The sequence below is a fragment of the Pavona decussata genome, unplaced genomic scaffold (genome assembly GCF_977016875.1).
Source record: "Pavona decussata unplaced genomic scaffold, jaPavDecu1.1 SCAFFOLD_58, whole genome shotgun sequence".
Classification (NCBI taxonomy): domain Eukaryota; kingdom Metazoa; phylum Cnidaria; class Anthozoa; order Scleractinia; family Agariciidae; genus Pavona; species Pavona decussata.
The window spans coordinates 1,723,815-1,737,981 of NW_028145480.1; the positions used below are offsets into that span (position 1 = coordinate 1,723,815).

General features: G+C 37.8%; 1 protein-coding gene across 1 annotated transcript; it reads right to left on the bottom strand.

Annotated features, from left to right (window-relative positions):
* Positions 1-97: 97 nt before the first annotated feature.
* LOC146479577 (proline dehydrogenase 1, mitochondrial-like) lies at positions 98-13,878 on the bottom strand. Its single transcript, XM_085110407.1, has 11 exons — positions 13,230-13,878; positions 11,198-11,576; positions 9,613-9,677; positions 9,060-9,191; positions 8,658-8,719; positions 7,617-7,701; positions 6,321-6,413; positions 5,271-5,417; positions 4,503-4,774; positions 3,780-3,868; positions 98-2,547 (listed from the first exon to the last, which is right to left on the bottom strand). The coding sequence occupies exons 1-11, from the start codon at positions 13,551-13,553 to the stop codon at positions 2,342-2,344; spliced, it is 1,854 nt and encodes a 617-aa protein (XP_084966533.1). The 5' UTR covers positions 13,554-13,878; the 3' UTR covers positions 98-2,341.
* Positions 13,879-14,167: the final 289 nt, after the last annotated feature.

Here is a 14,167-nt window from a genome sequence, read left to right on the forward strand (position 1 = left end):
AAATTTTCAACGTAAGACAGTTCTACTCTCAGCCTTTCAATTACTGGAAACAGAAACCTTGCTTTCTATCAACTCAACAAGAGATTCTTGAGTAAACTTGAATCACAGTCATGCAGCTGTAGTGCATGAATTTATTCTTCCATGTTGTTGCCAGCAACAACCAATGCCCACTTACAATTTTGTTTATATCACAACTTACCCCTACAAATACTGCTTACAAAATTATTTATACACGGTTGTCGAGTCACAAAATATTAAAAGTAAATTGATACTGAATTTGTAACCAAATACAGCAAATATTTAATGGACAATTTTGCATGATGGCCTCATTCACTACAACTACCAGAATCCTTCGGTCTGTTGTTTTCTTTTGCAAATTAGGATTGTTGTTATCCAGTAAACCTCACTGGCATTACAAAATTTAAAAAAAGAGAGGAAAAATGAAGAGGATTCTGGTATTTGTAGTAAAATAACGTCATCATGACAATCACCTATCAGTATAATTACTTGCATTATTTCTCAATATGTTGTGAATAAATTTAAACCTATTTTTCTTCCAAACAAAATCTGCAACAACCCCAGAAAAATTGCAAGAGTACCCTTTACAACTACCCACATTAATAATAATTGTAATCATTCTTGAGAATGCCTAAGTCACAAAGTGCTTTACAGAAGGGTCCTCCATGCCATTGTAATCCATTACCTTAATAATTATTGTAATTCATTGGTGCACTCTTTAAAAAAGATTTTGACCTGTACCTTGTGTTATTGTAAATATTTTTATTTCATTACTGCATTATTTTCATTCAATTTATTGAACTGATTCTGACTTGAATTCAAGAAGACTTGTACCTATTGCTAAAAACCAAAATATTTACCCGAGCTTGTGTAAAAACGATATTGAGCCAGCTGCATTTTTTACATCCCTTAAAACCAAAATAATAATGTTCAACATGTTGTGCCCTTTGAATACACCACTTTGCAAAATAACTGATTTAACACCAGTCTTGCTACATAAAAACGAAAAATTCACAGTGATGAACCCTGGCATAAATGAAAAACTGTTCCCAGACACTACCAACAAAAAAAAAAGTTCAATAGAAACAAAATTCCCATCGTTTTGGGTGTAAAAAAAAAATATGAGCTTCATGTTTTGAATGATTGCTCATGTAATTCACGCATGTATTTTCATCATGGGTAGAATTCAAGCCCATTGTGTTCACATGACAATGCTACTCAAGCCACTACAAAAAAATTTTCATTAAAAACAAGTTAAATAATTTTTGTACTTGACAACAATTTTCTCATTAATAAATACTTGACTCTTGGCAATAATTGCCCTGAAACACTGAGCACTATCCATTAAAAAGACTATATATTAAAATTATTGAATTTGTATAATAAATTCAGTTCAAACCTACATAAACTGTACAACACAATTAAATGTCGTAAATGTAATCATGTCTCCTTGATTGTATTATTTTAAAATGTATGTGGTAACACCATTATGTTTTTAGCTTCTATTGATGCAAATGTATTGTTTGACTTTCAAAGTGGTATTAAAGAAAGATGACCCAGCACCTTTAAGTGATTTTGCAGTTCCAGAAAATATCTTTGAAATTCCAAGGGGAATAGGTAGTTGGGGGGGAAGGGGGGCAGGGGAGCGAGAGAGGGTGTTATCTAAGCCAAAGTTTCAAGAAAAGTGTGAAGCTAAACTGGAATTTCCAGAGGGTTGGTGCTGAAGGGGGGGGGGGGGGGGGGGAATTTTTAATGACTCATTTCATAAACTTAGATGAACACTAATTTGGAGGCTACCTCCCTGGGGTGGTTTTTGGCTGGGGTTGTGCCGCTGGGACTCTGAAACTCTTACCCTTAAGTCCAGACCAAGTTCAGCTTCATTTTGTAATCCTAGACTAACGACCAAAAATCCCCCACCAGACTCGCTATTTTTCAGAAACTCAAGTCACTATCAGACCAACGAAAACAATCATCTACATGTACAACTGCAACTAAAACACGTCTTATAAGTGTCAATTCCTGGGAAACCTAGTCTACACTAAATTATTCAAACAATTGAGCAGTAGAATATCCTGAAAAATGATACCCTATTCTAGTAACTGTTGAAAACTTGCTGATTTGTATATCCTATCCCACACTAAACTGCTTGAAAACCATACCCTTCACAGCAGCACATACCCATATAGGTTATATAAGGGAGTTACACCCAACCCCCCCCCCCCCACCCCTTCCTTAAGGCTACCTCCTTTTACAGTGTAAATTTTATCTCAACTGTGTTCACAGATAAACACAGCTGAATTCTATAAGTTTGGCATCAAGAAGTTCAGGAATGGACTTCAACATTTGCAGGGTCATAAGCCAGCTCTCCCTCCTGAATCCTTCTTTTCAGTTCACCCCACAGAAGTTTCCTCTCCTTGAGCACTCCCTTGAGAAGGCCCTTGTTTTCCATGGCTCGACGGGAGAGGTACGGCAGTACATCATCTACAGGTCCAAATGGAACATACTTGTACACGGCGTATCCCTCATTACCTGAGTCAAAACAGAATTTAAGAACTCAAGGAAATTTGTTGGGAATTAATTTTAGTATTCACAGTTCTCTGACTAGTTGCAAGTATCAGCCCACTTACAAAATATTAAGCCCCTTCCACTATTAAACTCCACTCCAATTACCTGTCTTTAAATTTCTATTGTCTAGACTACTCATATTCCATGGTAGTAATTACTATGAACTATTTTGCAAGAATTGAGAAATTTTTCATTTTGACCAACTTAATTCTGAGTAATTTTTCTTGCATTTGCTGTTTTAAGGTGACTCCATACAGTTGTTTGGCGTGTGGCAACTGGGTACTAAAATGGTATGAGCACGCGCAGTTTTCTTACTGTTACGGGGAAAATCATTATGCTGGCATGCAAAAGGAGGCCAGTTTTAGGCTGAAAAGTAAAGCTATTTTAACAAGTTTTTCAACGTGAATTTTTCTGAAAATTGGCTTGATGTTAGGATTTAGCTGGTATTTGTACTCCAAAAAATCTTAGGGAGAATTATACATGGACAACTGCAATAAATGGCAAAAAAAATTGCAGAAATTGGCCAAACGTATGTTCAGAATTTGTTTTGACTTTACAAGGAGATACTTTGGAGTTTCTCTCTTCTTTCCACAAAAAAATAGTGAAATTTTACTGGCGTGCGCGAAATTTGGACAAACCTGCTTTGAAACTAGCTAGGAGTGAAGGAATCAACAGATGTATCCTCGGATGGTTGCCATGGAAATGAGGTTTAACAGTTGCAACGGTGTTTATAGCAAAGCATAAGGACTTAGGTACTCAAACTATGTTTGAACCCAGATATTTTCACAGGGCAGAAAGAACCAGAACGTCAAGAAAAATATACATCATTACCAGCAAAAACTGAAGAAATTAATGGTATCTTAAGATGAATTTTGTTAACGTGTATTTTGGTTTTGCCCACATCTATTGGAATAATTTGAAAATTTCAGTAAGCTTCCAAATGTCTCCAAACCATGGAGATACTGCCCTTTATTCCTGTAAATCCATCTTGAGTAAAACCGCTTATTAATATTAAGCTTGATATCTTGTCCCCACAGCTATGTACAGGTTTACAATAAATTATTTGTGCTAGGCCACATGTATATGGTGGCCTTTTCTACCCAGTAGGTGCCACAATTCTGGTGATTGCAGTTAAATGGTACCATTGTGTTCAAAACACTTTCAAGAGAATTCATGAATTATATTTTTTCACGTACCTAGTGTAAATGAGATTGGATCAGACATTCCTAAAAGCTGTCCAAAGAAGACCTTCCTTTCTTTTGGTAAAATTCCCAACTCGTGCATCCTGCAAGTTAACATCAAAATTAATTAGTATACAAACTTTATCACCATTAATTTTGGGTCCAATCAGCCATTCTCATCCCTTTACTACTTACATGAGGGACTGTTGATTGTATTCATTTTAGGGGTGAGGGGGTTTATAAATCCAACTGTATTTGTACTCAGCCCCACCTCGATTCAAGTCTAATTTTGGTATTTTTGGCAGATCATTTTTAAAAACCAAAAACGTTTAATGATGTAAAAGGAAAAAAAGCTGCAAAAGTTTTCCTGTTATATACAACTGAATGAAAAGATATTTCATTTAAAAGGAACACATACAATTATGAGAACGTGATGTCTGGCTATTTCAATTTTACTGTTTTAATCGTTTGGTGTTTTACAGTTTTGTACAATAATTTTCATTCTAGACCAGCTAGGCCTCCCACCCCAGAGTCGGAGGGGCCTGGGAGGACATGGCAAGAACTTGTTGCAAGCTTGACCAGCAGAGTTCCATAAACATCAAAGCCATTCTGTTTATTATCACAAGTGTTAGTTTATTGTCCTCTGAAGCAGTTCTGCCACAACCTAACGTGATGTTTTGGAATTTTTCACTCAAGCCCTTTAAAAAGCTTTCTTGCTGATTATAAGACATAATGTACCTCTTAATGGCAACCTGTATGGAATTCTCATTGTGAGTAGCAACCAAAACATTGGCATTTCCTCTCTTGGTCTCCTCCAACACTGCATTCATAACTTCATCGAAGCATTTGCTTGTTGCCTTGTAGCTTGGGTGGACAGGGTCTTCATAACCCAGAGAGCTTGCTCTTAGTCGTTCTTGTTCCATGTAGGCTCCTCTGACTAGTTTTGCACCGAACATGTAGCCTTCCCGTCGTGCCAGTTCCATGTCGGTCTGAATTTTACGGTAGGTGTCCTGGAAGGAAACAAGAAATGTACACTTGTACCAATTGAAGGGGTTCTTGCAAATTGGGCATAGATGACTTATTTGGTGAAATTTCGATTTTTTTTCGCAGGATCTTGCTAGATCTTTACATACAGACACTTGTTTTTACATAAAAATGTTCTGTGATTTTTTCGCTGTTTTTTTTTTTTTTTGCTAAACGAGGCCAAAAAATGGAGTCGGCAGAAAAAACAAAACAGCGAAAAAAAATCACTGAAACCACATTCTTCATGTCAATACAAACTTGTCTGTATGTAATGATTTAGCGAAATCCTGCGAAAAAATATGCTCCTTTGAGAGAAGCCTTTCAATATTATTGTCAACCTTCAAATTGCTTAAGTTACCAAATAGTTGTTTTACACTGTTCTCCCCCACCCCCCTCCCAAGACTTTTTAATGCACAGGATGCACACTATATAGTGATTAGGTGTGGCATGCTTGGTGTAAGTTATAAAAGAAAGATGTTTTACCTTCAAGTAACACTGGTATGTGTTGAGGACAAGTGGCGTCTCCTTATTGAACTGCCTCATCAGTTCTAACGTCAGGTGTCTTATGGCAGGTTGAAAATATGTCTGCTCTGCATCTACCATTAGCTTCACTCCCCTTTTCACGGCATGCTAAAATCAACACAGATATGATTCACAAATCATTTAAAGAAGGTGGGCACCTTTTGCTACAGCACATATGTTCTGTACATCTTGGTACAGTCCACGGCCAAAACTCTGATTTCTTAAGGGGAGTGCCTAGCATTTCAAACTAAATATTTTAGAGTGGTTTTAGTCATGACTATGCAGGAAAAGAAAATCACAGCAAGGGTTATTGAAGCCCAATCCAACAAGGGGTAATGTACCAAGCAAATTTCAGAGATAATTAAGCTCCAATTTCAATGAAAAATGCCATGTATTGTTCTATATTTTAAAGCTTTTAAGAATTGATTGACATGTGGTTACCCTCAATAATATTGTCTTTTTGGATTTCAATAGTTCTTGCAAGCATGTTCGAGGGGGGTGCCCAGGGGATGAGGGCTTACTTGATTTAGCAAAAAACAGTACCAAGAGGAAAAAGACTAGTCCGAATTATGGTAAAATTAAAGTAGTACGGAATGAGATGGTCTAACATTTCAAGCAAAGGCCCTTAGTCACATTTTCTGGAAATTAATCATAATGTCATCTGTTGTTTATTAATTTGTTTGTGAAGGAAAAGGTAGGGGCAGTGGGGTGCTTAATATCTAGGATTTACAGAAAATTATGTTTTCAAACAACCATGCAGTAAAAGTACTTTAACCATAGTATTTGTAACTTCTTTCAAAATTTTGGAGTGAGATGTGCCTCAAGAATCTCAAATCTATTTTGATTTCAGAACATCCAAAAATTTTCCCCATAGAAATGCACTTCAACTTAAAATTTTTTAGGGGTGGGGGGAGGGGGTAGAGGCTAGGGGGAAGGTTCTAGTCATTCAAGTTGTCGCCATATTGGAATTGGCTATTTCAATCCCTGATACGTCAGCCACTCCATACAGACCTCAGCAATAACTGTCAGTCTGTTTGACATGTTGTTCATCTCATGAAGCTCCTCGTCCTTGAGAACTGAAATGATTGGCCTTCCTGTTTTCTCCTGAAATTAACAAGGACATGTATGTTAAAACCATCCTAAAAAATGAGGAAGTGCAAAATTAATTAGTTTTAACTCCTCCTTAAAATTCAACAAATAAATTAACTGAATGAAAGTTGAATCTTGCAAAAACAAGATGCCTGCTATACTGGCATTACGAGAGATGCTGTGGCTGATTTATTTATTCCAACTGTGTGCTTTGCAGATTTATAAAACCATCCTTGCCAATGGAATAGTCTGAGTCATGAAGATCGCGTTACGTTGTTTCCCTTGTGTTACGCTACTCAGGGTTTCAAGGGAAATTGCGGGAATTCCATTGCGATAACGTAAGCTTCTCAATGACCTCCTTTCTGTCTGCAATTGTGGTCTAAGACTGTCAAAGAAAGCACGATTCCTTCGCCAGGAACTCTCCGATTTCCACCGTTTTAGATGTCGAGTGCTTTTTAGAAGTTATTCTTTTGATTTACCGCTTCAAAATGAAATTTCCGTTTGAAAACGGCACACTTGAGTCCAGAACATGTTAACAATATGGCGCCACAATTTAATGCAGTTTTAATGAAGAATTTAAATGATGCATTGACGTCACACAGGTCAGGGTGAGTGGGTCCCCTCCCTAGCGATATAAGCGACAAGAATGGATTTTGATTGGACGGCTGTTGTTGAAGACAATCAGAACAATACATCCCGAGTAGGAGAGGGGAGAGTTTAATGAATAAATTAATGTACTGATTTGTAGCTACGACGAAGAAAAAAAAAAAAAGAAATCGACCCGTTTTTAGACACGGTATGCCCCCTCAGGGCATCCCGCGTAAATAGCATTCACAATTGTCTACAAAACAACAGTTTTTCCCATTCTAGTTTGGGTGGGGCAATTGGCAGGACTTATCCTTTGTTTTCCTCGAAATAATGGGTATTGGAAGTGGAAATACATGTAATTATGTGTATGTTACGCACAACACAATGATGAGTTTCCGCCCTTGGACCTTTGCAGAAAAAAAGAAAGAAATCTCAGGATCGAATTTCTCGATAAATTTGACGAGATTTTAATTAGCAGTCAACATGATCTTCCCTGCCATTAAAATGAATATAAATAAAAGCAGACAATGTATCAAACAGAGTAACTTTTAATCTTTTACATTCCACAAGGACTCAGCAACAATTTTTTTTTATTTACTGGTGTACAGAAGTAAACATGATGTGACTTACATCTCCCTTTGGCTTGGCCTTAAAGAGCTCAGACAGTTTCAGCTGTGGGGTTAGGAATTCATGCCATTCTATCACATCAATGTCACTGAAAATGGACAAATATCATTAATTATTATATTATTATTAGTGACCATTTAGAAACTTGATACTCTCATCTGGAGAGATGTCAATTTTAGTTGTCAAGACAGCTCTTTGAGCTGGTTCCTAGCAGTATAAAGCATATATAAGTACATTAAAATTAATGTTCTGTCACTCTGATGCTGGAAACAACTTCTAGCACAAAGTGGCACAGACTGAAGTGAGCTGATTGAACCTGAGGGTGCCACATGCCACAATTCACCAGGAACTTATTATAATTATACATCATTGAGAATTCAAAACTTGGGGGGAGAAAGAGGTTTTGAAAATGATGATGTAATGTTCAGCACTGATAGAAGTTGGTATAAAGTTGCATTTTCAATGCTAATTACTTCAATCATTAACCTATAATATTATATGCACAACTAGACAAGCCCAACCCTGCTTTGAACTAAATGGTCTTGGATGCTTAAGTTGTATGTCTTTACAACTAACCCTTTAAACCCTAACAGTAATCAGCATCAAATTTCTCCTTCTAATATTAACGCTTATATATTCAACCCCTGAGGCCATGAGAATTAAGCATACAGACACCCAAGGTGAATTAATAACTTCTCCCCAATACTTTTAAAAGAAAAGTGTGGAGACAAGATAAGAGAATTTGTCCTTTGAAATTAGGGTTAAAGGGTAAAATGAAGAATGGCACAAAATATTTCTGCTAGCTATCACACAGTCAAGTACTAGCAAGGCTGCTTCCTAACAGATGCCCGGTAGCCTGGGGCACCCACGAAAATGCTCTGGGTGCCTAAATGTTTTGCAACAGTACAGCACCTAACACTTTACATGTTGTGCTCCTAACTTCTCCGCTTTTGACCTTGTTGGCTCCTTGAAATTTTTCTTAGGCAACAGCCTTGACTAGTCTCTCAATTCAACAGGGGGAATCAATCGTAAAATTTATTTTACCCAGATTTGTTGGTGTCAATCAACTCAAATATCCTGTTAGCTTCCTCGAGGCTCATTTCAACCTGCAAAGAAAAGCATGAGTTAAATTATCGTGTTTGGATGACAGTGTCTTCAGAACTCAGAAACCCCAGAATTACTGAACATCTCACATGTACAGTGACTCCAAGGCAGCATGTATAATTGCTGATAAGTAATTATTTATAACACCATAAAACTTATGAAATAAATGTGATGGTATATAATTTTCAAGCCTGGTGAATGAATGAGAATGATGTATTATTCTGGAAAGTGACACAGGCATACTCGGAAAAAAAATTCTTTTTTCCGAGTATGCCTGTGTCGCTTTCTCAATAATACATCATTCTCACCATAAAACTTAGTTGTAATTATTTAACTTCATACCCCAAGTCTTTCCAGGCCCTCAAAGAACTTGTCTCTAGCAACAATGTTTCCAATCTTGTCCATCTTCACAGAATCAGCGGCCAGGTGGTCAAAGAAGTATTGCGTTTGATTCAGGATTTCAGAAATTCTCATCTAAAACAAATAAGGGATTAAATTACTTTGAAATAGAGTACTAAAGTATGACATCACAATTATTAGAACTTTTGAAATTATGAGATTTATTAATAAGATGTTTGCAAAGAGCATAATGAAAAATGCCTCCTTGCCAAAAATCAGCATCTTATTGCAATTTGGGAGTGAGATGTTGGGACTTTTGTGCTTCAATGACTCCATTTCATGTTCACGTCTATAATACGTAAATTTCAAACTGGATCCAGGTTAGCTGGCGAGAGCAGATACCTTTTCTGGTTAATGTTTCACCCACTGTGAAAAGAGCACCTGCAAAACCAAGCTCGGGCTGGGTTTTTGATGACAACAAAAGCGCTAAAAGACGTCTTCTCTTGCAGGCTAGGGTCCCTGAGGTTTGTGTAAATGGTAAATACTTATAACTCACAAGTATCTGGGGTCTTCCTAGAGCTGTCACTTTAATGGCTGCAAAACCATCGTCAGATGCAGCACCTATGGTTAGAAAGGAATCAATGACGGTTTTGTTCAGATACATTCAACATCAGAAACATTCATCAGCAACATTCATCAGCAACAGAAGCCCTTGATCTACTGGGTTGGGATACATTGGAAAAAAGGCGAAGATCTCATCGCCTATTTTTAGTTTTTAAGTCCTTGAATGGTTTGATTGATTGGAATTTTAATTTTAATCATTTTAAAGACATCCATGATTATAACACTCGTTTTAGTAATAACATCTGTAAACCACAATCAAAGCGCTCATGGGGACAGCATCGTTTTATTTGTCATGCGGTAGATGACTGGAACGCTCTCCCAGACGGCATTAGGAACATTTCCAATTTTTTAGTTTTTAGACGTCTTATTAGAAACATGTAGACTTTTTTATCGATCTTATCCTTTTTACTTTTTATTTTTTAGATAGCTATATTTGTAATTTTTTTTTTTGTATTCTTACGTTAGATTTATGCAGGGCCTCACTGAAAACCACATTTTGTGACGTGGGCTCCCTGTTAAAATATCTTATTTATTATATTCTGAACAGATAATGGCACGCACAAGTTGAGCAGTACTACACCCACCCACATTGGTAAAAATCACAAAAAGAAACACACACACACATTGGTGATGGAGAGTTGGGCATAGTCAGATGTATGTGGTGAAACAACCTTTGAGCTGTTGAGCTGTCTGGCCTCCATGGGGTGGGGGTGGGGGGAGCTGCCAAGTATAGGTCTCCACACATAGATATGCTGCCAAATAGGGAATTATGGTATTTTAATCTAAATTCATAATCAAAGGCTCCTGTGAGCCAACTCGTGAATGCAGACTGAAGTAAATAGTGGCATCTAAGGTATAAAACATTGTTGGCATTGTGTTTGGTTGGCACAGGACTCAGAATATAAGCCATAAAGGCTGAATAAGGGCCCTCACTTGCATTTTATTCCGCATCCTACACCGCTTAGATTTTTAGCTGTTCCCTCAGCAAGGTTGAGCTTCTTGAAAAATTTTGTATTTTTTAACGAAGTTTTAATTTTGAAAATTGTTTGGAGCCTTTAGAGTGGTTGGCCCTTAAAGGCAAAAAGGAAAAAGAAAAAAAATTTCCTTTGTCATCTCTGTAAGCCAGTAAGAGAGATTTTTCCAGACTAACTTGCAGAAGCCCATCCTGCCATGTATATAAACTAACTAGTAATAATCAAAGATTAGGGAGTATGTTCAACGTCATCAGGCAGTCTCTCCTTTGCCAAGTTGGTGATGATGTAATCCGCCCATGCAAAATCTGCGGGGGATGCCAGATACACATCCCAAGATCCATTCATTGATCAAGGTCGTCCCATACAATCTCCACTCCAATCTGTATTAGGAGTGCATTTATTTTGCTATGTCGAAGGCAATGACCTTTCTTACGAGTTTGCTTTCTATAACATCTAGCTGTGTAAGCTGGGCTGTCCTATGGTATGCACAAGGAATTTTAATTAACCTTTCATAGTAAGGAAACAAAGTTTAATAGTTCATACCTGCTGCATCAATACACTTTTGGAATGTTTCAACTCTCTTGTCACACTCTTCTTCACCTTCATAAAAATATGTCCTGGCACTGTAAACACCTTTTCTCCTGTCAGCAAATTCTACGTGGGGTTTATATCGGGCATGTGCATCCGCAGGATCAGATGACTCCTCACCATCCTCACCCATGTGACCTTTTGTTTCACTTTCAGACAAATCCTCTTCCACAGAATAATCCAAAATTGCTCCCACACCAAACTTTTCCAAATTTTTTATCACTGGTTTTATTGTTTCCTGGTCTTCACCAGCAACAAAGTGGCCATAAAAGGTGGCTTTCATCAATCTCCTGAACAGCTGCTTGCCGAGAATCTTTTGGCCCAGATTGAGAAGCTGAAAATGAAAGAAGTTCCAATAATTTCATTATGCATATGCAGGCTTTAAAGATTTTTTAAAATACACATTAAAAGTGGTTGTATAACAGTGTTTACGCAATAATTATTTAACAAAACTATAAAAGAAGGACACTAACTATAATCCTGGCCAATAGTATCATTGCGCACTCAGCTCTGGTTTTTCAGCACTTTTTCTTGTTTTTTTCACTAATGGTGATTAATTATTTATTTACATTTAAAAGCATGCAACAGTTTGAATATTAAATCTAAAACATGAAAAATTTTATTTCAATGGGTGGTTTATCTACCTACATATCTAAAGAGTGGGGAATTTGATGCTTTGTGAAGCCCTAACCAGTGTGGCATTTGACCGTTAAACTGCCAATATAGTAGAGAATTTGACCAAAACTTTTCAAAAAAGTCTAGTACTCGGAAGTTTGCTCGGGGGGGGGGGGGGGGGGGATGGAGATGGCAATCTTGGATTTGACTGGTACATAACCACATTGCTTCCCAACTGATGAAAACTGGAAGTTGTAGACATCCCCGATCGTCTGGGATTGTCGCAGACAAATCAGGAAAATGGGAGTGTTTCTATTATCATGATGTACGATCCCAGATTTCTGTGATGGTGCATGGGTGATCATTCCCGACTCATGAAAACTCAAATTTCTACTGTCGGGGTCATTGGCGACGGCTTTAGCTCGTTACCAATCCTCTAAATCGCTTCACTCCTGTTCCCCAGTTCCCCCGGACAAATAAAAATGGTTGTCACCCATGAATGCCTCAAATCTGGGACAGACATCTGGCAATTTCACAATATCTCAGCAAAACCTGAAATCCCCGATTGTCTGGGATTTTCCTGACATATGAAAACGAGGCTTAAGCAGTGAATAACGCATATAATGATCAACAAATTTTCCCTTTTATTGCCCTTTCGCTTATGCTTTCGTTTGCCCGTTTTCATTTAATATATTATTAACCTTAAAATTGTATGTTTTTGCTCAGCTTTTGACGCCAATAAAAACCCTGCCTAATGTCAAGCTAATGTCAGGACATCAGACATCCCCTCACGTATCTGGTCACACTTGTGCAAGCATAGTTGAACCCTGACAAGAATTTAAAAGAAAACACTCAATTTGCATGCACAGCTGTCTGGCAGAGTAAACGGAAATGAAAAACAAATTTTTCAGTAAGATTTCAAGTGGCGAACTTGAATTTTATGTAAGAAAATAAAGAAAAGATGTTCAGCGAGTCACAATCAATTTTGCTCACATGACATATTTTAAAGCGATACGATTTCTAACTTGATAAAATAACTTCTTTATAAACCAACTGAAACGTTGAACGCCAGGGCGACACTGCAATGGTATAATAAGCAAAACATCCTATAAGCTACATAACGACATTCTTGCAAGCTTATAAATATGCTTAATTATTAAGCATATAAGCTTGCAAGAATGTTTTCAAGATTTGTAAAGACAGTTCGCAACTGGAACCTTTTAAGTGGACATAACTGCAACAACAAAATCAATCTGTGAACATAGCATTCTCAAAATATTACGCAATTGTCAAACCTTTGGCACATGCAGGTACAACACATTCAAAATTATGACGAAGGAGTACCAGTTTTGACGTAACTTGATCGGCTTACCTGTTTATTTCTGTTGATAAGAAAATCGAAAGAACATAGCCTAAAGACTGTCAAGGCTCGGACAATCTCCCAACTTGTCTTCGATCGGTAGGCGTTCTTCCCATCGTCGAAAGTAAATCCGGGAAGTTCCGCAGATGGACTTAATCGTGAACCATCGGCAGCCAATTGATACATGTCTGCCGGCATCGGATCTGTCCTTGTAGCTTCCGCAACGCTTTGACTACTTGTTCTTGCCAGAAGCAAAGACCGAGCAGCAATCGGTGGACTTCCATTGAAGAGAATCTTAGATCGCAATGCCCTACTGCACACAAGTTTCCTCGCCATTTTGGAAGAGTACTCACGCCACAAGCGGGATTTCACATGCCTACATGATGCTTCATAACGATGACATGTATTGTTGTTGGGGGATTGTTGGCGCGATTCCTGGAACCTGTTTTTCAGGTTTTGTAATTAGGAAATGTGTGTACCAGAGTCCCATGCCAAGCGTTTTTCTTTCCCAGTACACATAAGGATGTTTGGTGTGTAGCATTTTGCGGGCCAGTCAAAATACAAACAACGAGTACAGCGATGCTACACCGAAACAACCGCAAAAAGGGCATTGAAAACGGACTGAGGTATAAAACATGGACAACGGGACCACGGACTGCGTATAAAACGCAGACTGGCTATAAAATAGCTAAAGCAGGAGCCATAAATCAGGGATGGAGACTGTAACAAGATGCCATTTTGACTTGTGGGCCTGTCCCCATGTGTTGTCCCAAAAAATCTATTGTTAGAAAAAAATGCGCCATACGCGCGTGCGCGCACGCGTGCAAATGGCCAGGATCGCGCGTGGTGAAATTGAAATTTTTTTCTACCAGTTCAAAATGGCGTACAAATTTTAAAATTCTGCCATGGACTATATCCTCGGTGCCCACAATGAAAAAATTAGACTCTCG